Source organism: Neovison vison, chromosome 14, assembly GCF_020171115.1.
Source record: "Neovison vison isolate M4711 chromosome 14, ASM_NN_V1, whole genome shotgun sequence".
NCBI classification, from domain to species: Eukaryota; Metazoa; Chordata; class Mammalia; order Carnivora; family Mustelidae; genus Neogale; species Neogale vison.
This window is the reverse complement of record NC_058104.1, coordinates 7,017,715-7,043,231: the sequence shown is the minus strand read 5'-3', so window position 1 is coordinate 7,043,231 and position 25,517 is coordinate 7,017,715. Positions and strand designations below refer to the sequence as shown.

The following is a 25,517-nucleotide window of genomic DNA, read 5'->3' as shown; positions in this document are numbered from 1 at the left end:
CCGGAAGTGGGTGGGCGCGCGACCCCCGGGCGGGCCCGTGATGCGGGGCGCCTCAGCCAATCGCGTGCGCCCGGCCTTGCGTCACGGCGAGGCCGGCCAATGGGCGCGGGCCTCACGGCCGCTTCCTGCCCGCCCGCTAGCCACGGCCGCCCGGGGAGGGCCGACCCGCTAGCCCGGCAGCGGACGAGCGATCGCCGCGACCCCGCCCGCCGGGCGCCCTCCCAGGTGAGTGCGGTGGGATGGGCGCCCCGGCCTCTCGGGACAGGTTGCGGCGGCGGAGGGCAGGGGATCCTCCTCTCCCCGCCGCTGCGTTGGTGGGAAGAGGCTGTGCTCGTGCGATTTCCTGCACACCCTGCGGGGCGCCGTCGCCGTCCCTCGGAACGCCCGGTGACGCCCCCGCTCCAGCCTTGGCGCTGGAGTGACTTGGGGAGCGGGTTTTGAGAGCCTGCGGGTTTAGAGGATCGGGCAGCGAGGAGCCCGTTTGTCCCTCCCCTAGGCAGCGGCAGGAGCAAATCTGCTTGTGGGATTAGCACGGGCAGATGGTGAGGGCCAGGCGCTCCCTCTATGCCACTGGTGGCCGGGCAGGGGCCCCACCTGTCGCCCAAGTGCACGGAACCGGAATGAAACCAGGCTGACCCGCCCGCGATGATGCGGGGTGGGATGGGGTGGGGTTCATCCCCAGATTGCCGGCTCGGGGCATCTGCTGCCCAGTGCGGCCGGTGGACCCTGCTTCGGGAAGGACTCGACTACCGGACTTGTCCTGCCATTTTCTCCCGCGTCTTTGGACCCTGATGTCGCTTTCCAACAGGCCCCGCAGGTGGCAGACAGTAAGCGACCATCAGAAGTCAGGGCTCTCTGTTTGCTCAAGGGGTGGGAATGCCAGGGTGTGATAGAAAAACCAACAGGAAACCTTTCAGGAAGGAGCCCTAAGGCAGACTCAGGGGAATAGATGCTTCGGGAGCTCCCTTGGTCCTGCCATACTCTGGTCCTACTCCCCCTACCCTCACCTTCTCTTGAGTACTTTTTGGTCTCTGAAGGGATCTGTTAGTAAACCCCTGCAGAAAGGCAGATGGCTCTGACAGTGGTGAACAGGTGACTTCTTCGTGGATTGACTGAAGCTCCAACTGAATGAAATTCATTGTACAGAAGTTCTCCATGAACCCAGGATTGCTTTCTTGGGAAGTGTTCACCCTAGCTCTACAAAACAAGGAAATCCCAGGATCCCAGAATCATGGGACTTAATGCTCAAACCTCCCTTTCAAGAGTCCTCTGACCTAGTGACCCCAGTGTCCCTGGATTGGTCACCTCACAGCCAGGAAGTGGCATATGGGGAGCTGGGGTGGCATCCTGGCAAGAAGAGGGGTGAGGCTGGCCTAGAATGTTCACCCCTGTCATCTTTAGCTGAGAAGCGATGGTGCCCTTCTGTCCACTCTGAAGTGAGTTTGCAGACATAACCCCCCTCCTGTCCTTTCTCTGCAATTAGCTGCCTGAAAGATTCAATTATGTCTATATGGAAATTAGTGCTTAGTCATTTCTCTGAAGGGAAGTGTACCAAGTAAGCGAAAGTCGCTGTTCATTGAACTCAACCTAGAGATAGCCTGACTTCATTGTTTTCTTGTTCGGTGAACTCTGACCTGAGAGATGACTTTGAAGAGTAGATTTATATTCACATGACATCGCAGGAGCCAATTCCCTTCACCCCTATATTCTTCCTTTTCCACCCAGCAGCTTATGATGAGGATATTCAAACTCATGGCCAAGTTTAAAGAATTATAAGCCTACCATGTCGCCCAAGTGCACTTACGCCCACCACGTAAATTCTGCTGTTGATCTTTGCACTTGTTTTATCCCATACCTATCCACCTATCATGACCTCACTTTAAACCTTAAGTCATTGATGTCATTCAGCTTCCCTGGGGCAGTATTTCCATCTGAGCAGCGGATGGAGGCGGTAATGCGGTCCACTTTGGGTGACCGCCCACTACATGCAGAGTACTGCTAGGCGCTTTAGAAATGAAGAGGCTGAAGACTCAGGCTGAAGAGAAGGATTTGATTTTTTTCTGTTTTCTAAGGGATGGGCGATCAGCGGTAGTTTGTTAAGAGCAGGTGCCAAGTAATAAAACAATCCCAATAACTCAGAGTTCTTGCTGCGGACTCAGCATTTTCCTAGGCTCCATACCTGCATTACCTCACTTCATTCTTTTTTTTTTTTTTAAAGACTTTATTTATCAGATAGAGATCACAAGTAGGCAGAGAGGCAGGCAGAGAGAGAGGGGGAAGCAGGCTCCCTGCTGAGCAGAGAGCCCGCTGCTGGGCTCCATACCAGGACCCTGAGATCATGACCTGAGCTGAAGGCAGAGGCTTTAACCCATTGAGCCACCCAGGCGCCCCTACCTCACTTCATTCTTACAACTTCATAAGTAGGTCTATATTCTTTTCTGCCTTTAACAAATTAAGAAATCGAGGTGTAGAGGTTAGTTGGCTCCAGAAAGGGATGGAGCCCAGACCTAGATGCCAACGGTCCACCATGTAGATGCCAGATGGGGAGATTGGACCCCCCAGGCTTGGTCAGGCAGGAGCGAACCGGTGTCTTGGGGGTCAACACACCAGCCCTTCCATCTGGCTGCAGGTACCGGTTTTCAGATGGCTCCAGAAGGCCGGTGTTGTGACTTCCCATGTGTTTGACCAGGCCTAGGTGCCAGGCCAGAGAGGTCAGGGTTCTGGGATGTCTCCCAAAGCCTGGCTCCTGTTCCTTCTGCTTCCCTTCTTCCTCGTCCCTTAGTTCCTTCCTCCCCAGCCAGCGCTCTTCTTGGTGTTTGTAAGACACGCTTTGTTCCAGAAGAGCCTATGTGCCTGTAGCAGTCCCTCTTGTTCTCTGCCACGTCGCCTCCGTCCTGCTGTCCCAAGCGCCTACAGCCTTGGTTGGGCCGCAGGAGTTGAACAGCCTGGCCCAGCAGCCTCGAGGCACCCGTTCTGCCACTATCTCCCGGCAGCTCTTCCCTCCTTCCTGGCCCTGGGGCAGTGTCAGGCAGCGCTTCTCACTGCTCCGCACCCGGGGCCAGGCCACTGTTTGTCATTCACCTGTTCTGTTTTGCTGCTGAGATTCTGAACTTGTGGTCCTGCCTTGGTAGGAGGCCTCTCTCTACCAGAAGTCAGGCTCCAGGGATCAGGCCCCAGGGGGGAGCACCAAGTGCAGTCAGCACTGGAGGTGTGGGCGTGGCCAGTGATAGAACTTATCAGTCGCTTTGCCAAGCCCCACAGAGCCGAAAGGAAGAGGACAGAAAAAGGAGCAGGAGTGGAAGATGGCAGGTGGGGAGGGGTAGGGAGGGAAGTGGTCCCCCAAGGAGGTCGAAGACAGGACCCCCATATCCCTGCCATGCAGCTACAGGGCTCCACAGGACCTGGCCAGGGTGCCAGACCTATATGGGATTGTGACAATCCCATGGTCCCATGGTCCCGTGGGACCAGCCTAAATGAGGGGACTGCTCGCTATGGGGCAGAGGCCTCCCAGAAAGGCAGCGATGGGTATAGGACTGAACTAAATCTGCGATGTTTCCTTTATTCTTTTGACAAAAAAGATAGGGAGGAAATATTACCAATTAGTGACACCCATTAAATTTGGGGAGGTAGGCGCTTGGAACGTTACAATTTTTTTTTCCCTCTGTACATTTTTGTGCATTGAAAACAATGCCCATGATTAGAGGGAAGGCGAGAACAGAGAAGGAAACGTGCCCCAGACTCTGGACACCGGGAGCTGCCCCCCCACCGGCCTCCTGCCTCTGGCCCTCCCTCGGCTGCCGCGGCCATGCCCAGCTCGGTGCTGTGGGCTGTGGATCTCTTCGGGAAGGTGTACACGCTCTCCACGGCTGGGCAGTACTGGGAGCTGTGCAAGGACAGCCAGCTGGAGTTCAAGCGTGTCAGCGCCACCACTCAGTGCTGCTGGGGCATCGCCTGCGACAACCAGGTCTACGTTTACGTGTGCGCCAGCGACGTTCCCATCCGCCGCCGGGAGGAGGCCTATGAGAATCAGGTAGGGTCATGTGTGTTTGAGGGGGCTGCGTTGGGTCGGTTCTCTGGGAAGGAAATCGCCCCAACCCAGACGTTCATGTCCTTCATTGCGCTTGAGGTCCGGGTTGTATAGTGTTCAGGGTCTTTGGGGCCAGAGCCCTCCTTGGGTCTTTATAAAGGCAGGCTGGCCAAGTCCGCACAAGGGTGGGCTGCCAGTGGTTTCCAGGAGCCTAGGGCAGGACCTTGACCTCTACTGCCTGCTCCTTAGGGCTCTGTGTCCTGCGGCAGGTTTTCTGCTCTTGGCAGCCATGCCCAAGTCCTGGCTCTTGGTGACGAGCCTAGGGAGGCTCTAATCCCTGAGCTCTGGGCAGACCCTCTGCTCACTCTCCATCCTGGAAGGAGGAGCAGGAAGCCCCCCCCCAGTGCTGGGGTCCCACTCACCCCAGAGAGGTCCCCAGCACCCTGGACTGGCCACAGGCCTCAGGCCTCAGGGCTGTCTTGGCTTCCCGGTCCTCAGCGCTGGAACCCCGTGGGCGGCTTCTGTGAGAAGTTCCTGCCAAGTGACCGCTGGCAGTGGAGTGACGTGAGTGGACTCCAGCACCGGCCACTAGATGGGGTGGCGCTGCCCTCACGGCACTGGGAGTGGGAGTCGGACTGGTATGTGGATGAGAACTTCGGAGGGGAACCCACTGAGAAAGGGGTAGGTGAATCCGGTTCCCACTGCGGCTCCCTTGTGGGGAAGGGGTGCTGTGGGCTGGACCCGTCCCCCCGTGCCGTCCCTAGCGCCCCAGCTCTGCCAGCGCCCTGCTTGTCCCCGCTTGCTGCTCGGGGCAGGTGGCTCTGGGCGCTTCGGGCGGTACCACTGTCTCCCTGCCTGTCTTGCACCCTGCTCCCCACCTGCCTCGGCTCTGTCCTTCCCCAGGAGCCTTACAGAGCCCCCCCTCCACCCCACCCCCCACTGCCGTGTGGTATTTCAGGGGTGGACATATGCCATCGACTTCCCCGCCACCTACACGAGAGACAAGAAGTGGAATTCTTGCGTGCGGCGGCGCCGGTGGATTCGGTATAGGAGATACAGGTCCCGAGATGCCTGGGCCAAGGTCTGTGCCAGGGCGGGGCCCCAGGGTGGGGCAGCCAGCCCCCTGCTGGGAGGGTCGCCCCAGAGAGCCGCGGGAACAGCCAACATCATGGAGGCCTTACACTACAGGACCGGGTTCTGGGATCGGCCCCTTCTAGAGGGGTCACAGCAGTCAGGCCACCGCAAGGCACAGAGCCGAGACCTTGCATGTGTACATCTGTCTTCCAGGCTGGAGCAGTAGTGACTCCTCGGGGATAGTGGCCCAGGCCTGGTGGCCGACAGAGGGGACCCAGGGCCGGGAGCTCTTTGTCCTAATGTTGCCTTCTCTGTGAAGTCACGCAGCTGTGGGCCTGGCGTGCTGGGAGGTGGGAGGGAGGAGTAGCCTCTCAGGTGTCCACTGGGAGGGAAACAGCGCCATCTACTGGCCAGGTGCCCTTAGGAACTGACGGCCTCTGCCACACACCTCGTTTCAGATCCCTTCGAAGGATGACCCTGAGCAACTGCCTGACCCCTTCAATGACCTCTCTGTGGGGGGGTGGGAAATCACAGACGAGCCTGTGGGCCGCCTGTCCGTGTGGGCTGTGTCTCTTCAGGGAAAGGTAAGGCCCGTGTCCCCCTGTGCCTAGGATGGGAGGTAGCTGAGGGAGGTTGGCCACAGGCAGGCCCGGAGAGACTGGTCTTCAGGTGTCCTGCGGGAGGGGGAAGAGGGGTGGCGGGCTGCCCTCCTCACCTCCTGTCCTTACAACGGGTACTACCCTGGGCAGGCGAGGCGGTATGTTAGTGGGGTCCCCACAATAACCCCTCCTGTGAATTCTGCTGTCCTGTGGTCCTCCTCCTGCCAGACATCCCACCCCATGCGTGGTCCTGGCCTGTCCCTTCTCTGAGCTCCCAGAGCATTGATCAGTGCTCATCCTGAGCTCAGATGCCATCCACAGTGTCTCCTCAGACAGATTCTGAGATCCCTGCCTATTCCCTTCTTGTGGCTTCCACACAGCAGTCTCCAGTGGTATTGTGGATGGGGGGAGGGATGTACATATGGCTAGGCGAATGGACAGGTGGACAGATGGGTGTTGGATGAGTAAGTGGATAGGTAGGTAGATGGCTGGCTGGCTGGGTGAGTAGGTGGATGGATGGGCGATGGGTAGGTGGGGGGAGGGGTGGATGGGTGAATGGGTAGATGGATGGGTGATGGGTAGGTGGGGGGAGGGGTAGATGGATGGACGATGGGTCGGGGGAGGTCAGTGGGTGGGTGGGTGGGTGGATGGATATTTAGAGAGAGAGGAGATTCTTCTGTCAGGGAGTTCATGAACTAAGGAGTAAAGCCAGCCCCTGATGTCAGGAACAACATAGGTGGTCCTGCCTGCTGGTGACTGAACACTTTAGCCGTAGTGTTAGAGCAGATTTCATCTGTCCAGTACATTTGACCACAGATTCATCCAAATTCTCTGGTTGGCTTCAGAATAGACACAGTAGGTTTTGATCAGGCGTACCTCTGGGTCCTGTTTGGCGTGGGCTTAGGTCAAGCCATAGTTGTGGGTTTTCTCTGAGATATGCTGAGGGATGGTGGGGAGCTGGCCTGGAACAGAGCCTCCATAGAGGGGCTGGGCCCACCCTGGATGCAGAGAGAGGAGAGCAGGGGCGTGAAAACAGTGTGCGTAGTCATTACATGCTGGCTGTTGGCCACTGCCGCCCCACGCCACTCCTGGGGACCTTGAGAGGTATGACTAGGGCCCTGGGCTCCAGGGAGAGCTAAAGAGAGGGGATCCCTAAACCACCAGAGGGAGGCTGCCCAGGTTCTGCAGTGTGGGCTGTAAGGGTGAGGTGAAGGAAGCTGTGGTCCCTGTGTGAAGACAGTCTGGGAGGGGGTCCCCCAGCCTCCTGCACCAAGGTATAGCCCCCTCCAGATGACGTGAGACAGTTTGGACATGTTCAGGTGGCTCAGCCTTAATATTTCATTATACTCATTGCTTTCAGGTTAAGGGGAAACAGAAGTGGACGTTTTAAACATTTGTATGAAAGGGGTTTGGGGGTTTCCCATCTAACCCCCAAGGACCCCACTTTCCCTGGAGACGGTGTACTGAGAGGATATCGCCACTAGGGGGCACAGGACACCAAGCTGGGGCCAGAGGTCTCACTGAGGCCCTAGGTGAATGAGGAAGGGGTTCTTGCAAGCAGTTGATCCAAAGGGGTTTGTCTCCCAGGATGCCTGAAATACAGGGTTGCGTATTTTCAGCAGGGGCGGGGGGCATCTAATCTGGCATGAGGATCCTGATGGCAGTGAGGGCAGGAAGAGCAAGTCTGGACAGTCAGGGCCCCCTGGCCCCTAAGACTCTACGCCTGGTTCAGGTGTACACTAGCAAACATAGCAAGCCTTGGGCAGCTCTCCTGACCCGGAGCCCTGGCCGGACCCTGTCTGACCCTGCTGTGGGTTTCTTCACCACCCAGGTGTGGTACAGAGAGGACGTCAGCCACCCTAACCCTGAAGGCTCATCGTGGTCCCTCGTGGACACCCCAGGGGAGGCGGTGCAGATCAGCTGTGGGCCCCACGACCTCCTGTGGGTCACGCTCTGGGAGGGGCAGGCCTTGGTCCGGGAAGGAATCAACAGGAACAATCCCAAAGGTGGGCAGCCCTACGCCCCATACAGGGAGAGGCAGGGGACGCCCAGCTTCTCCCCAGCACTCCTGCTGATGGGGGCCGCCCGCTCTTTCTTCTGGGGTTGGGTAGGAAGTTCCTGGTCCATAGTGGAGCCTCCCGCCTCTGAAAACGGGATCGTACACGTCTCCGTGGGAGTCAGCGTGGTCTGGGCTATCACCAAGGACCGGAAAGTAAGATGGGGTCCCTGGGGGCTTGGGACAAGGGCTTTGTTTAATTTCTTTACTTCCTTTGTTTCTTATTCTTGAAAGGAATCACTGGCCCTTATGGGAATCAGACTCAGGGCTGTGCAGTTTTTTTTTTTGTTCTTGCAAGTGTGGTCTCAACCCCATAGGACAAATCCAGGCTAACACTGTCCATTTTCTGGACTTGAAGGCCTTGGTGATCTCTACCGTATGCCTGAACCCTGTACCAAGTGCAGAACAACTCTTTCACTCAGTAGGTAATGACATTTCAGAGTCAGATGCCAACTTTCTGAAATGCTCTCCTAACTGTAATTGTCCCTTTGCTGCCATCCAGTGCTTGTCATTTTACATCAACAAAGAAAGTCCAATAAGATAAGCACATTTCAGGTTGTTTCCATGGTCTCTTTAACCTCCCCTCTCGAGCATCCCATAGCATGCCCGGGGGATGGATTCCCCCACACATCTGAGTCTCTGTCCATGCAGAAGGTCCCTGAGTCCACAGTTCAGGTCACCTGAAGCCATCCACCTCCCACAAGTCCATAGCCTCTCTCAGAGCAACGCGTTCAGTGAGCAGAACGTCGTATTTACCTGAGCCGTTTGCTCAGTCTTCAGCCAAATGTTTGTGCAAACCTTCTTTGGGTCAAGGAGACATTTTAGGCAGTCTAGAAATTGTTATAAAAGGGATTTGAGGGTTTCTCATATAACCGGTCACCTCCCTGCAACCCGCCTCAGGAACTGTGGTTAAACACGAGTGCTAAAAATGTGTGATCCTCTCAGCCTCAGAACTGGGGTCTTGCTCACGTGGCCGTCCAGAGTGGGTAAGGACAGTTGTGGGGAGCACAGCAGGGGCCAGGGTGAGGGAGTCAGCCACGGGGCCATATGTGGGCTTGAGGGAAATTTGGTTGGATTGAGTGTATTTTTATAAGTCAGCATGAAAAAATGTCAGGCCTTTTCTTTTATCTTTTTTTTTTTTTAGTTTTTATTTATTTATTTGACAGAGAGAGATCACAAGAAGGCAGAGAGAGAGAGAGGGAAAGCAGGCTCACTGAGCAGAGATCCCGATGTGGGGCTCGATCCCAGGACTCTGGGATCATGACCTGAGCTGAAGGCAGAGGCTTAACCCACTGAGCCACTCAGGTGCCCCCCCCCTTTTTAAAGTAATCTCTACACATAACACGGGGCTCAAACTCATGGCCCCAAGATCAAGAATTGCATGCTCCAGTGCCCAGCCAGGCACCCCCAAAAAAGGCTTGAAGAGAAGATTTTATAAAGCTATTTTCATATATTTCACATATCAAAAAAATCCAAAATAGTTTATTAATGTTATAAGTCTAGAAAAAATGGTTTTTCTAAATAATGTCGTTAAGGCCATTATCTTTTTTTTTTTTAAGATTTTATTTATTTATTTGACAGAGAGAGAGATCACAAGTAGGCAGAGAGGCAGGCAGAGAGAGAGGGGGAAGCAGGCTTCCTGCTAAGCAGAGAGCCCGATGTGGGACTCGATCCCAGGACCCTGAGATCACGACCTGAGCTGAAGGCAGGCATAACCCACTGAGCCACCCAGGTGCCCCAAGGCCATTATCTTACATAGAGCCAAGCTTGAGTGGACCAGATGGCATTTTCCAAGCATCAGGCAAAGATGGGGACTGCATAGAGGACCATGAGGGAGAGATGTCACTAGCAAGTTCACAAGGTCAGTGTCTGCATTAGAGATGCAGACATTGCCCACCTCCTGGTTCTATGTGAAGTCAGACAGCTGATAACCTGCTGCTCCTGCCTGATGCCAAGAGGTGCTAAATTGGTAGAACATTCTAGAAGGATTCAGGCAGCCTTGTCTCCTGGAGGGGCAGTGCCTTCTGCCAGAGAAGAGACAGGAAGCCACAAGGGTAGGTACGGCTAAGGGCAGGTGACCCTCAGCAGTGTAGGACAGTGCCAAGCCCAGAGGGAGATGCAGCAGGAGTGTGGGGAGTTTCTCAGTGATGTGCTGTGCTCCTTCGTGGCCTGAACCGAAGGACCAAATGATCCATTTGTTCTTCCAGAGCCTTTGAAAACCATCTTCTGTTTCAGTGACCCTCCACGGGGGCCTGTCGATTTCTGACTTTCCCAGGTGTGGTTCCGAAGAGGTGTCAACTCACACAATCCCTGTGGCACCAGCTGGATCGAGATGGTCGGAGACATGATGATGGTGAACGTGGGGCTGAACGACCAGGTGTGCACGGGACGCTGAGCCGTGGACCCAGCCACCGGGGTCAGCAGCTCACCCCCAGTAAAGGTCTCAGACTGGGGCCTTCTGCTCTGGGGCCCCTGCCAGCCAGGCCCCACTCCAGCATGGGGGTGGGGGGGGGCCCAGCTGCTCCTTGGGCTCCCAGCCTGCAAGGACTGGCTTGTCCCAGGCCCCTCCCCCAAGATGCTCAGCACGGTGGTGGGGAGCTCAGACCAGGGGGCACACACCCCGGAGACCCGAAGGGTTTTGTCAAGCATTATTTGGACCAAATCAGCTCAGGAAATACAGAATGAAACTGATCTTCCCAGTTTTACAGACGCAGCATCTCTTGAACGTCACCCGTATATTTGTGCAGCGTGGCAGCCTCAGAGATGACATTTGGCTGCTTTTCAGACTACCTGTGGGAAGGCGACTCCTTTCCCAAGGCACTGCCCTAGAAGCTCTTTCCGGGGGTGCTGGCCTTTTCTGTGCCCCCACATGGTCCCCCCACCCACCTGAGTTGGCAGGGTGCACAGCAGCCAGGGGCAAGAGGGGTGCTGGCTGGTGTGCCCAGGGACTGAGGACGGAGGCCAGCCTGCCATGGCCCAATGATGGAGACACTGCAGCCCTTCCAGCAAGGCCACCTGGGACCGCCCTGGGCAGGCCATGGCCCTTTAGGCACCCCCCACAGGCCAGGGCCCATCAGCTGCGCGGCACACCTTCCTTCCTCAGCACCCGAAGGCAAAGGGGAGGTTGCCCATCCAGCCACCTTTCTCACAGAAAATGAAGTAAGGACCAAGGATCAAGGAGGCTCTCTTGCATCTTTAAAAAGACCCCGACTGTTCTCTGGGTTCCCTTGGGGAGCAGCTTTTTTCCACTGGAGGCTACACAGGAAATGGGGACACAGGTAGACTCTGTCCCAGCACAGTGCCCAACGGCCCTGCCACCTCCTCTGGGCTCTGTCAGCCCAAAAGAGTCTGCCTGAGACCGAGGAGCCAGGACAGGGTCCCCGCTTCTCCTGAGCTTGGTGCTGTGCCCTCCCCGAGTTGTCTCCAGTCTCTGTTCCCTGCATCTGACCCGTGCGCTGACCCGTGCGCTGACCTGCCGTCCTCAGCGCCCCCCGCTGTAACACTCGTGGGTGCACACACCCCCCCACTGCATGTATGGGGGGGGACACCTGCCTGCATCTGCAGACATGTCCTCCAGCCATGGGGTGCTCTCCCCCACACTCCCAAAGGGACGCTCAGGGATCCTTCAGGTCTGTGCTGGCCTCTGACCCAGCCGTGCCTCTCTGTGTGCTAGGTTTGGGGCATTGGCTGTGAGGACCGGGCTGTGTACTTCCGCCAGGGTGTCACCCAGAGCGAGCTCAGCGGGAAGACGTGGAAGGCCATCGTCGCCAGCCGAGAGAGTGACCGATCCCACTCTGGTAGCTCTTCAAGTCTCCTCAGGTGATCCCAGGGGCACTAGGGCATGGAGGACACAGGTTGGGAAGGGCCATCGGTGGCGTCAGTGGGCAGCATCTGGGGGAGGCTGCGAGTTGGCCTTGCAGTGGGGCACTGGGCCCTATGAGGTCTCTTCCTCCCTGTGCATGGTGCCGGGGCTTGGCCTGAGGGTGGCCTCTGGGAGCAGGCTGGGGGCAGGGAGGAGGTGGCAAGTGGGTGAAGGTGGGGTGTCTGTCCATGTTGGAACCCGAGGTTGTCCCTGAACAGCGCTGGCCCACTGGTTCTGAGGTCTCAAGGTCTGGGAGAGAAAAGGCTTCTCAGTGAGGAGGATACCAAGTCCCGTCTGTCAAACAAAAGCAGAGAAGAAGACAGAGTGTCTCTCTAGTCTAGAACAGGGACCTCAAACTTGGCCATGCACCAGAAGCGCCAAGAAGGCTTGTCCCCGCACCAACATCCAGATCCCGGCCCCAGAGCTGCTATTTCCGTAGAATTTTGCATTCAGTAGATTTTGCGTTGTTTGCACGGTCCTAGGTGTGCCCACTGGTACAGCTCTGAGGACCATACCTTGAGAGCCATGTGTGTCGAGAGTGTGGATGAGTCCCGGCTCTGCCCACGGGCGTGAACGGCAGACAGATGACTTAGCGTCTTGCGGCGGGGGCGGTTGGCAAATGCCTGAGCTCTGTACCATGAAAGCCCTCAGTGCTTTCCTGCCCAGTCCAGTGGCTCAAGGGCCCTTGGGACAGCGCTCCACAGCAGCATGGCCCCCCCCAGACCCCAGTCCACATCCCTTCGCTCCCCCAGCATGGCTCACTCACCCAGCTGACTCTGTTGCACTGAACGCCCAGGGGGCTGGCCGGGCTGGCCTTTCCTCATTAACCTGAGGGTTTAGGCTCTCAGCTGGAGGTACTCAGATACTGGAATCAGCTGAAAAGCTTCCAAAATTACTGACGCCAAACCTTACTCTTGGCAATGGCTTCTTAAATAAGACATGAGAAGCACCGGAAATGAAGGGGAAAATAGAGACATTGGAATCTCATCAAAATTAAAACCTTTTTGCATCAAAGGACGCCATTGGGAAAAGAACAAGACAATCCACAGAATGGGAGGAAATATTTGTGAAACCCATGTTTGACAAAGGTCCAGTACCTAGACTGTATAAAGAGCTCTTACAGCTAACACGAGGAAGACAACTCAGTTTAAAAAGGGCAAAGATAGAGCGACCCCATGACCCAGCACTCACCCCGCTAGATCTATACCCAGAAGAATGGAAAACCGATGTCAGAACAAAAATTCATGTATGAATGTTTGTAAGGACGTTATACACAGTAGCCAAAAAGTACAGACAACTCAGATGTCCATCTGCAGATGAATAAATAAAACGTGGCATATCCGTACAGCAGAATATTCTTCGGCAACAAAAGGATGTACTGATCCCTGCTGTACTGTTCACCGGGGGTGAACCTTGACCTCATCATGCAAAGCAGGCGAAGCCAGTCACAAGAGACCCTGTATTACGCATTGCCATTTATATGCAGTGTCCCGAAGAGGCAAATCCATAGGGACGCAAAGCACATTAGTAGGTGGGGAAGTGGGGGTGGGGGGTGGGTATGGAGAGCTGCTCCTTAATGGGGACAGGGTTTCCACGTGGGGGTGATGACGAAGTTCTGGAACAAGGTGGTGGTGGTCATTGTGTAACCTCGTGGGTGTGTTTAATGCCGCATCGTTTGAGATGGTAAAATATTATATCACACGTATTATGCCATGTTAAGAGAATAATAATACCACCAGGTTTCCGGCCCCAGATAAATGACGTGATCGGCCTGGGCTGCAACCTGGGTGTTCCAGCTTCCTGGGAGGTAGCTGTCCCTGTGTGTGTGACGCGGCATGGCTGTGGGTTGTCCGGGGTCACAGTGGACAAGGCAGGCCTGCCCGCAGCAGCGCGTGTCTTTCCCTCGAGGGGTCACGGGTCTGCCCCTTTTGTCCCCAGTGCTGGCTGCTTCTTTGGCGACGAGGTAAGGGGCAGTGGTGAGTCCTGTGCACCGAGCGACACGGATGCCTCTTTGGAAGCCGACAGACCGGGGCCTGACCAGCCTGTTCCTGCAGAGTCTGTGGACGGTCCCAGGAACTCCAGGGATAGCTCGGCCTCTGGCCCAGGCACTGGCAGGACCACAGAGCGTGCCGTGGAGGTCCCTGGCCCCGCCACTCAGACTTCTGGGCCCGAGCCTGGCCCCACCACTCAGACTTCTGGGCCCGAGCCTTGCCCTGGCCTGGCCTCCAGCCCAGCCGAACTGCCCTGGACCAATATTGACCTGAAGGAGCCCAAGAGAGCACCCGGCCACTCGGCTGCTGGCTTCCCAGAGACCACTGGCCTCTCCTCGATGGGGCTTCTCCCACTGGGCTTGGAGGAGCCCTATGGGGCCGATGACCACCCTCTGTGGGCCTGGGTTTCAGGAGGAGGCTGTGCCGTCGAGGCCCACGCTGTACTCAAGTGGTTCACCGTCCAGTCGGGTAAGCGCAGGTGTCTGGGGGCCCAGCACCCCAGAGGGTGCTCCTTGTGGTGGGGGGAGCAGAGGAAAGAGCCCTGGCCTGCTGCCCATCTGTGGGTGGGCCGGGCACCTTGCCCTGAGGCTCTGCTGGCCTGCAGGCCTGTCCCCGTCGGTGCAGACGCTCTCCTTGTCCATCATGCCGGCCCAGACAGCCGCCTGGAGGAAGCAGATCTTCCAGCAGCTCACGGAAAGGACCAAGCGGGAGCTGGAGCACTTCCGGCACTACGAGCAGGCCGTAGAGCAGGTGGGCAGCTCCCGGAGGCACCGGCCTTCAGCTGGCACCCACTGAGCGCCTACAGTATACTGTCCCGAAGGGGAGGTAGAAGAGACAGAGACGCGTCCGTTTCTCTGTCCGCCCAGCTCGGAGGCGAAGCTGTCCCTTCCAGGTCCTGTAGATTCAGGGATGAAGACATGAGTCTATCCATCCTGAAGAACTCGGGCCCCATCACGCTCCAGGCACAGCCTCGGCCCTTGGGACTCAGATACCAGCCTTAGTGGGAGGCGTGGGGAGGGGAGTGCTGTCCTCCCCTCCCGGAAGGGCCCCCAAGAGCCAAGAGGGTGTGGCGTTTGATTGAGATGAGTGAGAACAGGGTTGAGGGCTGGCCTGGAGCCCCTTAGGCGGAGCCCACCTCCTGGACGCAGTCAGGTTGGGGGGCCTAAGTTGCACTGGAAACATGGCTCCTTGGGCCTCGGCTGCTGTGCAGAAGCATCTCGGCGGCCCGGAAGCGTTGGGCCTCCAGACGCAGGCCAGGTGTGGGCCCCAGCTTTGGCACCGACTTCTTAGGTGACATTGGGTCAGGCACAGGCCACCTCCCCCATCCCCAAGCCTCAGATTCACCATCTAGAGCATGCAGTAGCAGTGCTGAGCCCACAGGTGTTTGAGAATTAAGAGGGTGTGCAGAGACAGCGCCGGCTCGGGGGCCTGTTGAGTGTGAGTTCCACCTTGGTCACTAGTGGGAAGTTAGGGAGCTGGGTGCGCTTGGGGCCGGAGTCCGGGGCCCCGCCGGCCTGCCTGTGACTCTGTCCCGTGCTCTTGGGGCCTGTGCCGCAGTCAGTGTGGGTGAAGACGGGGTCCCTGCAGTGGTGGTGTGACTGGAAGCCCCACAAGTGGGTGGACGTCCGCGTGGCCCTGGAGCAGTTCACGGGGCTCGACGGGGCTCGGGACAGCATCCTCTTCATCTACTATGTGGTCCACGAGGAGAAGAAGGTGCGTGGGGGGCTCCCAGGGGAGGGGGGCTGAGCACTAGCCCATGGGAACAGCGAGTGCGGTTGGTGGCCCGCCGGTGCATGGAGGCCCCTGCTGCAGCCTCCGTTGGCCTCCTCCTCACAGAGCCGCGGCCAGTCACTGGGCTGTCGGCTCGGGGAGTTAAAGCCCCTCTGCCCTTCCCACTGGGGTTCAAACCTGGTCAGTTGGGTTCTCGAGTGTCTTGTCGATGTCAAGAATGTCACTAAGGCACTTGCTCACGAGCTAGGTTTCCCTGCCGAGCAGGCTTGGTCCCTGAGCCGTCTCGAACCCGCAGGCCCCCGGACCCCTAGGACTCGCTTTCTGGAACCAGGGGCATCCCAGGGACTTCCCTGTCCCTCTACTGCGGTAGGGGCTTTACCCAGAGGCCCTCCGTGCCTCCAGCCCCACAGGCCCCCCTCTGGCTTGGTGACAGCTTGCCTTCCATCCTCCGTAAACAGTACCTCCACGTGTTCCTCAACGAGGTGACAGTGTTGGTCCCCGTGCTCAATGAGACGAAGCACTCCTTCGCCCTCTACACGCCTGAGAGGACCCGGCAGAGGTGGCCTGTGCGCCTGGCTGCCACCACCGAGCAGGACATGAATGACTGGGTGAGCACACGTGACCAACGGGCCGAGCTCCAAGGGCAGCAGCGGTCCTGGGGCCGCCTGGACTCGGCCTGCTGCCGGCCCCCTTCCCAGCGCTGACCACCTTCTCCCTGCACCAGCTTGCCCTGCTCAACCTGTCCTGCTGTGAGAGCCGGAGGGTCCACGGCCGCCCCTCCCCGCAGGCCATCTGGTCCATCACCTGCAAGGGGGACATCTTCGTGAGCGAGCCTAGCCCAGACCTGGAGGCCTCTGAGCACAGGCTGCCCTGCGACCAGATGTGAGTCAGCTGTGCGCCGGACTAGCTCAGGACCGCCAGAGCTTTGCTTCTAGAAGGGATGTTCTAGAAGGTTCCCACAGGAATGGCCAGCTGGTTCCCAGGGCCTGAGTCTTCCCAGGCCTGGTGGAGGACCCGGGGCGGGGGGGCAGAAGCCTGGCAAGGCTCAGGCACATCTCCGCACCCTGAGCAGGTGCTGTGAGTTGGGGGAGGTGGGAGGTGGCCTCTGTAGGTGGCAGGGGATAGAACGAGGTCGCCCACAGCAGATGCTGGTGGTGCTGTTGCGGGGCATCTGGCATTCAGGGTGGGAAGGCATATAGGGACCCAGGAGGGGACACAATGCTCCCAATTCGACCCAGGGTTTCCCCTAGGTCCCTCTGAGGCCCCTGAGGATGAGGGAGAACATAGGTGAGACTTGAGGCCCTGGGTGCCCGGCACCCGGATGAACAAATCAGATGACCTCTGCAGACAGTGGGCAGGACCTGGGCACACGGGAGGGTGACCCAGGTGGCACCCTGCACCTGCCCTCCTGGGAGGCCATGCTATCACCCCACAGGGTGCTGACCCAAGTTGTGGTTCATCCAGATGGGACGGCCCTGCCTTCTGCCCCCACGTGCCAGGCCCAGAATCCCACAGGCTGTATGGAACGGGCCACTGGCTCGGTGCCCCCGCCCGCCGACCCTGAGGGCCTGCATTCACTCTGGGGGCGTATTAGCTCCAACCACTGCCAGATGGGAAGCCAGGCAGGTGCCATCATCCTTAATAAAGTCCACCATTCAGAGCCCGAAGAGGAGTCAAAGTCGGATGTTCGAGGGAGGCCACGGAGCCGGAAGCAGGTGGAAGGCTGGCGCGGTGTGCGGCATCTCCGTGACCTCTCTCCGCTCGCTCCAGGTTCTGGCGGCAGGTGGGAGGCCACCTGCGGGTGGTGGAAGCCAACAGCCGGGGTGTGGTGTGGGGCATCGGCTACGACCACACGGCCTGGGTCTACACTGGCGGCTACGGCGGAGGCTGCTTCCAAGGTGAGAACGGCCTGGATGCAGAGGCCGGCAGGACCAGCTCCCCGAGCCCTGCCCACAGCCTTCTCAGGCCAGTCCCTCCTCTAATCCTGCCTGGCTTCCCTGCCCCACTCTGGAGCCACTGGCCCAGTGTTGACTCTCGGCTGACAGCAGGCTGATGGTGACCTTCACCACAGCCAGCCTCCACAGAGGATGGTCCCAGAGCCAACCCTCGAGGTGTGAGAGCCCAGGCACCAGGCCTGGTCTCCAATGCGCCTTCCTGGGCACCCACAGCTGAGCTGGGGGCCTTGCAGGTTCTAGAAAGGCAGCTGCCAGAGCCTCCACTGTGTCCAGCCCCTCATTTCATAGATGATGCCTCAGGGCACATTGGGATAACCCCACAACCTGGCTGTCCTGATTCCCAGGCCTGAATTCTAGCCCCTGGGTCATGCCTTCTGGGATGAGACCTTGCTGAACCCTTCTTGCCTCCCTAAGTTCTAGGAAGCAAGGTCCTGTGTCGCCTCCTGGGAAATGCAGGCAGAAACAGACTCTCGAGTGGAGTGTTTGAAGCCACAGCCCACATGCCCTACAGTGAGGGACAGCCAGTCCTGGAGAACCAGCTGTGGTCCACTAAGACCATGGGAACTGCACATCTTCCTCATTTCCTTATGAGGCAGGAATTAAGTTTGTCTCCACTTTACAAATGAGGAGACTGGGGCTGGTGGACGTTATGTGAGTGTTAATAAGGAAGGAGCTAGTGGGTCTTCTCATGGAGGGTCTACAACTCCAGAATAACCACACAGTGAGAACCCCAAGCCAGGCCCGTGAACCCCTCTCTCCTGGCCCTCCCCACCTACCCTCTGCGGCCTTCAGGGCTTCAGACGCAACCCTGAATCCCCAGCCGGCAGCCTCTTCTCCCCTCAGGCCTGGCCAGCAGCACCAGTAACATCTACACGCAGTCGGACGTGAAATGTGTCTACATCTACGAGAACCAGCGCTGGAACCCCGTCACAGGCTACTCCAGCAGGTGAGCGGTTCGGGCGCCGGCCGGGGGCCTGTCCAGCCTGGGCCACCAAGGTCTCGACAGGAACACAAAGTTGGTCTGTGGTGGCCTCACTGGCGGGTCCTCAAGGGGGATCCAGCTCATCTGAGCTCCATTCCATCTGGGATGGGGAGATCACTTGTGACCTTTCAGTGTCACCCTCACGGCTTGAAGGATTTCCTGGTGTGTAAATATTTGTGGGTTTCTCTGTTCACCCCAGTAAGTCAGGGTTTGAGCTTTGCTGAGGCAGTTAGTACACGGTGCCAAAGTACATCCCAGAGACCTCGACGTGGGCTGTGTGTAGCTCCCTGCTTCCTCCTCAGTCCTTCGGAAGAGGGACAGGGCCACCATGTGCTCTCTGGTTCCTGCAGAGCGTGCACACGAAGGGCCACAGCCCCTGCCTGACACCACCGTGGGGGGCCTGTCGCTCTGTGAGTGTCCAGGTCAGCTGGGCTGCGGTCAACAAGCACCACAGACTGGGCAGACTAAAAGTGGACGTTCATTCTCTCCCCGTCCTGGAGGCTGGGAAGCCTAGAATCAAGGTGTGGGCGGGGCCACGTCTGTCCTGGGGCTGTGAGGCACAGTCCGCTCCCAGCCTCTCTCCTGGAGGCCTCAGCTCCCTTGGTTTGGGGCAATGTCCCTCCTGTCTTCACATCACTTTCTCTTTGAGAAATTAGAACTCAGCAAGGACACTTCGTATTGGTTTAGGGCACACCCTAAGGACCCCATTCTGACTCAGTTACCTGCAAAGACCTTTCCAAGTAAGGTCACACTCACCGGTACCGGGGATAGGGCTCCAGTGTCTTCTGGGGGCACACAACCTGTAAGAGGGGAAGAGGCAGGCTCTCAGCTCTTGGAAGGGTGGCCTGGCCACAGGTGCCACCCGGGCTGCCATGTGACGGGAGGTCAGCAGGTTGCTGTCCCCACCCCAGGGCAGTTCTGGTTTTGCCCCTCACCCCCTTGGAGATGCAGGTGTCCTAGGTGCTCGTGTCTTGTCTGTCGCCAGCTGGTGCAGGCCGGTCTTCTCCTCTTGCAAGTCACCCCGCCACCCTCATTGTCCACCACAGGGGTCTGCCCACCGACCGGTACATGTGGAGTGACGCCTCGGGGCTGCACGAGTGCACCAAGGCTGGAACGAAGCCTCCGTCCCTGCAGTGGACCTGGGTGAGCTCCGGGCTGCGGGGCGGGGGCTGGCACTGGGGGCCGCCCCGGCTGACCCTCTTCTCCTCCAGGTTTCTGACTGGTCTGTGGATTTCAGCGTTCCCGGGGGCACGGACCAGGAGGGGTGGCAGTATGCCAGTGACTTCCCTGCGTAAGTGTCTCTCCACGCGAGGAGGGGCCCTCACCTGCCCTGCCGTCCCGGGTTGCTCTGGCCCCTGCCAGTACCCGGGTGCAGCCGAGGAGCAGACCCCTGTACGCCCACCTCGACAGCCAGCAGGGTTTGGAGCCAGCCCGAGAGATGAGCTCAGGCCAGCACACCTGCTACACCTAGAGCTCAGCGGCAGGCTTAGGGAGGACAGCCGAGGCTCCCTCAGTGCCCTGCTGTGTCCTTCTTGCCCTGGAGGAAGGTTCTGGGGGGATCTGGAATGAGGCCAGTGCCGTCCTGAGAAGCAAAGGGACAAGTGGGTGACAGGTCCACCAAGCCGGGAGGCCCTGGTGGGCAGTAGGCCCTTCGTGGTGCACAAGTCATATCCACGTGGAAATCCAGAGCTGTGGGAGCCTAAGCCAGGGTCTCTGGGCAGGCCCAGGCCCAGGGATGATCCAGGTGTCTGCGACGGACGAGCCCATAGGCATCCCCTCCAGCCACAGCCAAGCCTCCTGCACTTGACCCTCCCCTTGTCTTGGCCTCAGCTCAGCTGTTCCCCAGAAGGGCTCTCATGGGCCCAGTAGTGGGGAGGGCTAGAACCCCTGGCCCGGCAGCCTCCACATCCTGGCCCCTGGAGACCCTGACCCCGGGGAGACCTGCGCCCCAGAGACCCCGGCCAGGCAGACCCCGTGTCCTGTGATCCCTGCTGCCTGTGGAGCGCACTCTGGCTCACACAGAGGCTTCAGTGGAAAAAAATGTGTGTGCGGACAAGGGTCCCTTTCTGGAAACTTCCACAAAGTGGTCTTGATTCCGGCTTCTTTCTCTTGCAGCTCGTATCATGGGTACAAAACCATGAAGGATTTCGTCAGGAGAAGGTGCTGGGCCAGGTAAAGACCAGAGCGACATGGTGACTGGGTCTTGTGGGCCTGCCCTTCCTGCGTGGCCCTCCTGGGCCAGTCCCCATGGGAGAAAAGCAGAGGGAAAGAGAATCAAAGTAAATGTCAGCCCAGGAAATGCCCTTGGGCTCCCAACGCTCTCTGGTTTCTGAAAGTTTGTTTGCAAGAACAAATAAGAGAAATGTCCCTGGCAGGCTGTGCTCTGAGCAGGACAGGCGGGTCAGGATGGGAGGCCTGGCTGGGGGTGGGGCAGGGTGCGGCTCCTCTCCAGAGTTCTCATTCCTGCCCGTCGGGAAGGGGGGCCTGCAGACGCCATGTGGGCCAACGGGTGGCCTGCTGCCCACCTGCACGTCTCTAGCAGGGGGCTTGCCAAAGCATCAGACCCCCAGGCTCTGCTCTCTTCCACTGTGCAGAAAATGTAAGCTGGTGACCAGTGGGCCCTGGCTGGAGGTGGCCCCTATTGCCCTTGGGGACGTGTCCATCATCCCAGAGAGCCCTGGTGCTGACAGGAGTGGGCACATCGCCCTCTGGGCCGTCAGCGACAAGGGGGACGTGCTGTGTCGCCTGGGCGTGTCGGAGCTCAACCCAGCGGTGAGCACCCTGCCTCCGGGGAAGGGGGCCACTGGGCCCGCCCACCTGTCAGGCCCTAGGCCCTCCTGAGGTTCTGGCAGATTCTTCCCGAAAGAGAACTCTGGACTGCGGTCCAGCTGGGCTCAGGCCTCCCGGGGCCTGCCCAGGACAGTCCCTGGGACCGGCGGGCACTAGATGAGGCCTGAGGGGGTCACTGGGTTCTGTGGGCACTTGTTGCTGAGGGTGAGGTTGGTGTGCGGAGCTGCCAGCTCCTGGGACCTTGGGCAGGGGGAGGGGCACAGGCTGGGCCCCGGCAGCCCTCACTGTCCCCCTTGGCTCCCATCCCCAGGGCTCCTCCTGGCTGCACGTGGGCACGGACCAGCCCTTCACTTCCATCTCCATCGGGGGCTGCCACCAGGTGTGGGCCGTGGCCAGGGATGGCTCCGCCTTCTACCGGGGCTCTGTGTCCCCCACCCAACCGGCTGGTGAGTGCCGCCCCTCCTGGTGGATCCCTGCCGGTTGCAAGTAGGGACAAGGGGGGACCGGGGCTGGTCAGAGCGAGGCTGCATGTGCCTCTGATTCCAGCGGGGAAGGAAGACAGGTCTCCTTGTGTTCAGTTCAGCTGGACAAGCTTGGAGTGAGTGCTGCCTGTGGACCAGGCCCTGGGGCCAAGGGAGGACACTCCCCAGAGGCCTCACCCCTCCTGCTGACTGACTGGGGGTGGTCATCCAGGCGATGGGGCGGTCTCTTGCAGCCGCCCTGCACCAGCCCCGGCCTCCAGCCCAGGGTATTGCTGTCTGTGGGCACTTGCATGTCCTGCCCTTTGGGATGCCCTCTTGGGGTGGCCTCACCTAGCCTACTGCCCACTCAGGGAACCCTTCAGGGCTGCAGGCCATGCTGGCTTGTTCTTGACTGGGTGTCGGATGTCCAGACGGTGTCTGGCACAGGGGCGCTCGGATGGGTTCTGGCTTGCACGGTGCTGCCCTCCACATGGGGACAGGGAACTTGCGCATGGTGGTGCCTGGCGGCCCCGAGACAGCCTCTCTACCCCATGCCAAGCTGAGCACCTTGGTGTCCCTGTTCCGAGATCATGCTGCTGGACCCCACCCTCTCCTGCCACGGCCTCTGAGGGCCCTGGGCGAGGTGGGGTGTTGGGGGTTTGCTCTGCTTGGCTCTCCGCTCACACTGGGCCCTGTGACATGCGTGTGGCCCAGCTGGCCTGGGAACAGAGCCTGGCCAAACCTGCCTCGAGCCTGCAAGCTGCAGGGGAGGCCACGTGGACCCCGACCACAGGGGGTGGCAGGTGTGGTGTCGCCCGGCTGCATCCTAAGTCCCACCTTGTGCCGCAGGGGACTGCTGGTACCACATCCCGTCTCCTCCCAAGCAGAGACTGAAGCAGGTGTCCGTGGGGCAGACGGCGGTGTACGCCTTGGACGAAAATGGCAAGTTGTCTCTGAGCCTCAGTGGCCCCCAGGGGAGACAAGGGCTTCCCTGGGCACCCCAGTGGGACGAGACCCTGGCCAGCCCCAGGGCCCCGACACATAAGCTTTGTAAGCCACCATGAGAGGCCGTCAGCCTCGAACAAGTCCCTGTCCCGAGCTGTGCTGGGTGGGGGGTGCCAGCTTGGCCTGGGGCCTGCGGTGTGGGAGCCCCCCGGGCAGCATGGGACTGGCAGAGGTCACCCTGAGCCCATGCCTCAGGGCTGTCTCCAGTTCCCTTTCTTGCTTTGCAGCTGTCGTCACCATGAGCAAAGCAAGGAAAAGGGCAGAGTTGGGACTGGAACCAGGGCTTTGAGTCCAGACCCTGTTCTCTGTATCTGTCTAAAGAATTCCTTGTGCTCCGTTTCTCATGCGTAGAGAGAGCCTGACGCCACCAGCCCAGCACAGCGGGACGATTATGAGGCTCAGGCCGAGTCCAGTGTGGGGAGGGTAGAGTTGGCCCCGGCCCTGGCTTCTCTCTCTTCCTGGGCCGGCAGGAGCCCCAGGAAGTGTGGGGACAGCTTCCGTTGTCTCCGTAGCCAGACCCCAAACGGGGTCCCAACACTCTGGGCCCTTCTCTCTCCAGGGAATCTGTGGTATCGCCAGGGGGTGACACCCAGCTACCCGCAGGGCTCCAGCTGGGAGCACGTGTCCAACAACGTGTGCCGAGTGTCCGTGGGGCCTTTGGACCAGGTCTGGGTGCTCAGGGTTGGGGGCCCGGGGGCCGAAGGTGGACGCTTGCTCTGGGGGTTTGGGGTGCTCAGGGTTCCTGCTCTGGTCTCCGCGTGCCGTGCCCGCAGTCCCACTGGAGATGGGGGCTGGACCCTCGCTGGGTCTGTGTTTCAGGTCTGGATTATCGCCAACAAGGTCCCGGGGAGCCGTAGCATGAGCCGCGGAACTGTGTGCCACCGCACAGGCGTGCAGCCTCGAGAGCCCATGGGGCAGGGCTGGGACTACGGCATTGGGGTGAGCAAGGCCATGTGGGGTGGCTTACCTGGCTGGGGGTGGCGTGGTCACACCGCATGCTCTGGGACCTGCTGTCAGGGTGGGTGGGAGGCCCCAGACAGAGCCAATCAAGGGTCCTTGATCTCCTGCAGTCTGGAAGCATGGTCTCTCCCCTTAACCCCTGACAGCCATGGTTGACGAGGCTCTCTCCTTCCAGGGGGGCTGGGATCACATCACCATCCGGGCCAACGCCACCAGAGCCCTCAGGAGCAGGTCCCAGGAGACAACCACTAACTGGAGTGGGGAGCCGGGCCTTCCCAGCACGCCCTCGAGGGTGGCTGGAGCTCTACTGGAGGCCCATGGCCCCGTCTGCTGCTGAGCCCACCTCCCCCCTCACCTGAAGCAGGTTTCACGCAGGTGTTAAGGATCAAGGTGGATACGTGAGTCGTGAGCCTTCCCGTCTGAGCCATTCTTGAATGTGGATCCTGGAGGGAACCTGGCCGGAAGTCCCGGCCACCTCAGAGGCACTGGCTGAACCAGCCCAGAAATGTGAAGCTTTGTGGGCGCTCCTGCATGGGTCCCTGTCTGCAAGGAGGGCCACGGAGTGGGCTGGGGGCCACTTCACTCCAACCTATCCATTCCCACTCTGCCTCCCGCCTTTCAAGAAAGGGAACCTAGAGCCCCCCAGGAATGCTGCTCCGGGGAAGCCAAGCCCATGAAACCCCAGGGCACAGATCCCCCTACCTCCCGACGGAAATGGCTGTGGGGCTCACTCAGGGCCGCTTTGCCCTGTTCTGGGATGCTTTTTCAGAGCCAGATGCAGAACTACGGTTAAATTTCAAAAGTTAAGAGCTGGCAGCTTGGAAGGAAAGGCTGGGGAGGGGTGTCTTTCTCCTGGCTGGGCACAAGCCCTTGGCGGTCCTGGCATAAGCTGTCCGTACAGAACTTGCTGACATCTGCCTCCAGCCAGCCACCACCCCCCACCCCCCCATGGGATTGGGGGCTGCTCCCTCTGTGATCAGCCGGGAGGGGCTGTGGGGACATGGGGAGTGCCGGCCGCAGCCCCAAGCCCTCCACGCCAGGGCAGGAGCCCTCCCCACCCGGGACCGGTAGGAAAGCACCTCCCATCCTGCAGCTTCTCTCTCTCTCTTTTTTTTTTTTTAAATTTTATTTCTAAGTGATCTCTCCATCCAGCATGGGGCTCGAACCCACAGCCCCGAGATCAAGAGTCGTATGCAATACCAGCTCAGCCAGCCAGGCGCCCCTTCTCTGCTGCTGCTTATGTGATGACAGCCCCATCTGGGGAAGCCTCACATGTGCTTCCTGCAACCAGACTCGTTGCCTGGAGGCCATCAGAGCCCAAGCCAGCCTCTGCTCATTTGGGGACAAAAACGGACAGACTCCAACCTTCCCCGGAACTCCCACCTGGAGGGGTCAGGTGTGCGTTTGACCCCATCTTGCAGGGTCGGGCTTGCCAGCAGAGGCTAACTAGAAGGAGGTTTCCTGTGGGGTCCCCTCCTGCACCAGAGGGGGCTGACGGTCTCTGCGTTTGCCGGGAATGGTGGAGGTGCTACCGGGAGGTGTGAGTGCGGGATGGGGACGCCGTCCTGGGTGTTCACACCTGTCAGGTGGTCTCCGGGTGGGCACTGCGGGTTTCTTCTGTAGCAGCGATCTGTCATCCTGCGGTGACGTGCTGTCCGTAGCTGGGTGACTGTGTCCTCGCTGCTGAGCGCCCACCATCTCCCTGCTCAGCATCACCGAACCGTCTTGATTCCTTGGCTGCTTTATTCAATAAAATCTCACAGCGGAGCGTAAAGGACATGCTATTTTTTTATTGCTACCTTGTGAAAACGCACAGTTCCCCACAGTAGCAGTCGTCACAGAATCTTTTTATTTTTGTTTTATGACACAGCATTGGTTTCATTAGTACTCTGCAGGGACCATTAGGAGAAATCAAAGCAAATTTGGGTCACTTAAGAAACATTTTTACCACAATTACAGCAGGGGCACTGGCCGTTCAGTTCCAGGTGGGTTTTCCCACACAGAAAGGTCACAGTTCTGGTTCC

General features: G+C 59.0%; 1 protein-coding gene across 1 annotated transcript; it reads left to right on the top strand.

Moving 5' to 3' along the window:
* Positions 1–172: 172 nt before the first annotated feature.
* On the top strand, positions 173–25,270 carry TECPR1 (tectonin beta-propeller repeat containing 1). The gene is made up of 25 exons (XM_044232781.1): positions 173–225; positions 3,702–4,030; positions 4,526–4,708; positions 4,986–5,108; positions 5,560–5,685; positions 7,532–7,706; positions 7,812–7,912; positions 10,032–10,133; positions 11,430–11,575; positions 13,557–14,077; positions 14,214–14,359; positions 15,167–15,322; positions 15,799–15,948; positions 16,065–16,222; positions 17,111–17,238; positions 18,139–18,241; positions 19,324–19,420; positions 19,489–19,568; positions 20,393–20,449; positions 20,872–21,049; positions 21,378–21,513; positions 22,378–22,470; positions 23,093–23,199; positions 23,353–23,472; positions 23,669–25,270. The coding sequence occupies exons 2-25, from the start codon at positions 3,806–3,808 to the stop codon at positions 23,828–23,830; spliced, it is 3,573 nt and encodes a 1,190-aa protein (XP_044088716.1). The 5' UTR covers positions 173–225; positions 3,702–3,805; the 3' UTR covers positions 23,831–25,270.
* Positions 25,271–25,517: the final 247 nt, after the last annotated feature.

What these genes read in the sequence shown, in the direction of transcription:
- TECPR1 (XM_044232781.1), top strand. Translation starts at nt 3,806, where the DNA reads ATGCCCAGCTCGGTGCTGTGGGCTGTGGATCTCTTCGGGAAGGTGTAC. An exon ending in CGGCGGAGGCTGCTTCCAAG is followed by an intron (nt 17,239 to 18,138) that starts GTGAGAACGGCC and finishes TTCTCCCCTCAG; the next exon opens with GCCTGGCCAGCAGCACCAGT. An exon ending in CGTCCCTGCAGTGGACCTGG is followed by an intron (nt 19,421 to 19,488) that starts GTGAGCTCCGGG and finishes CTTCTCCTCCAG; the next exon opens with GTTTCTGACTGGTCTGTGGA.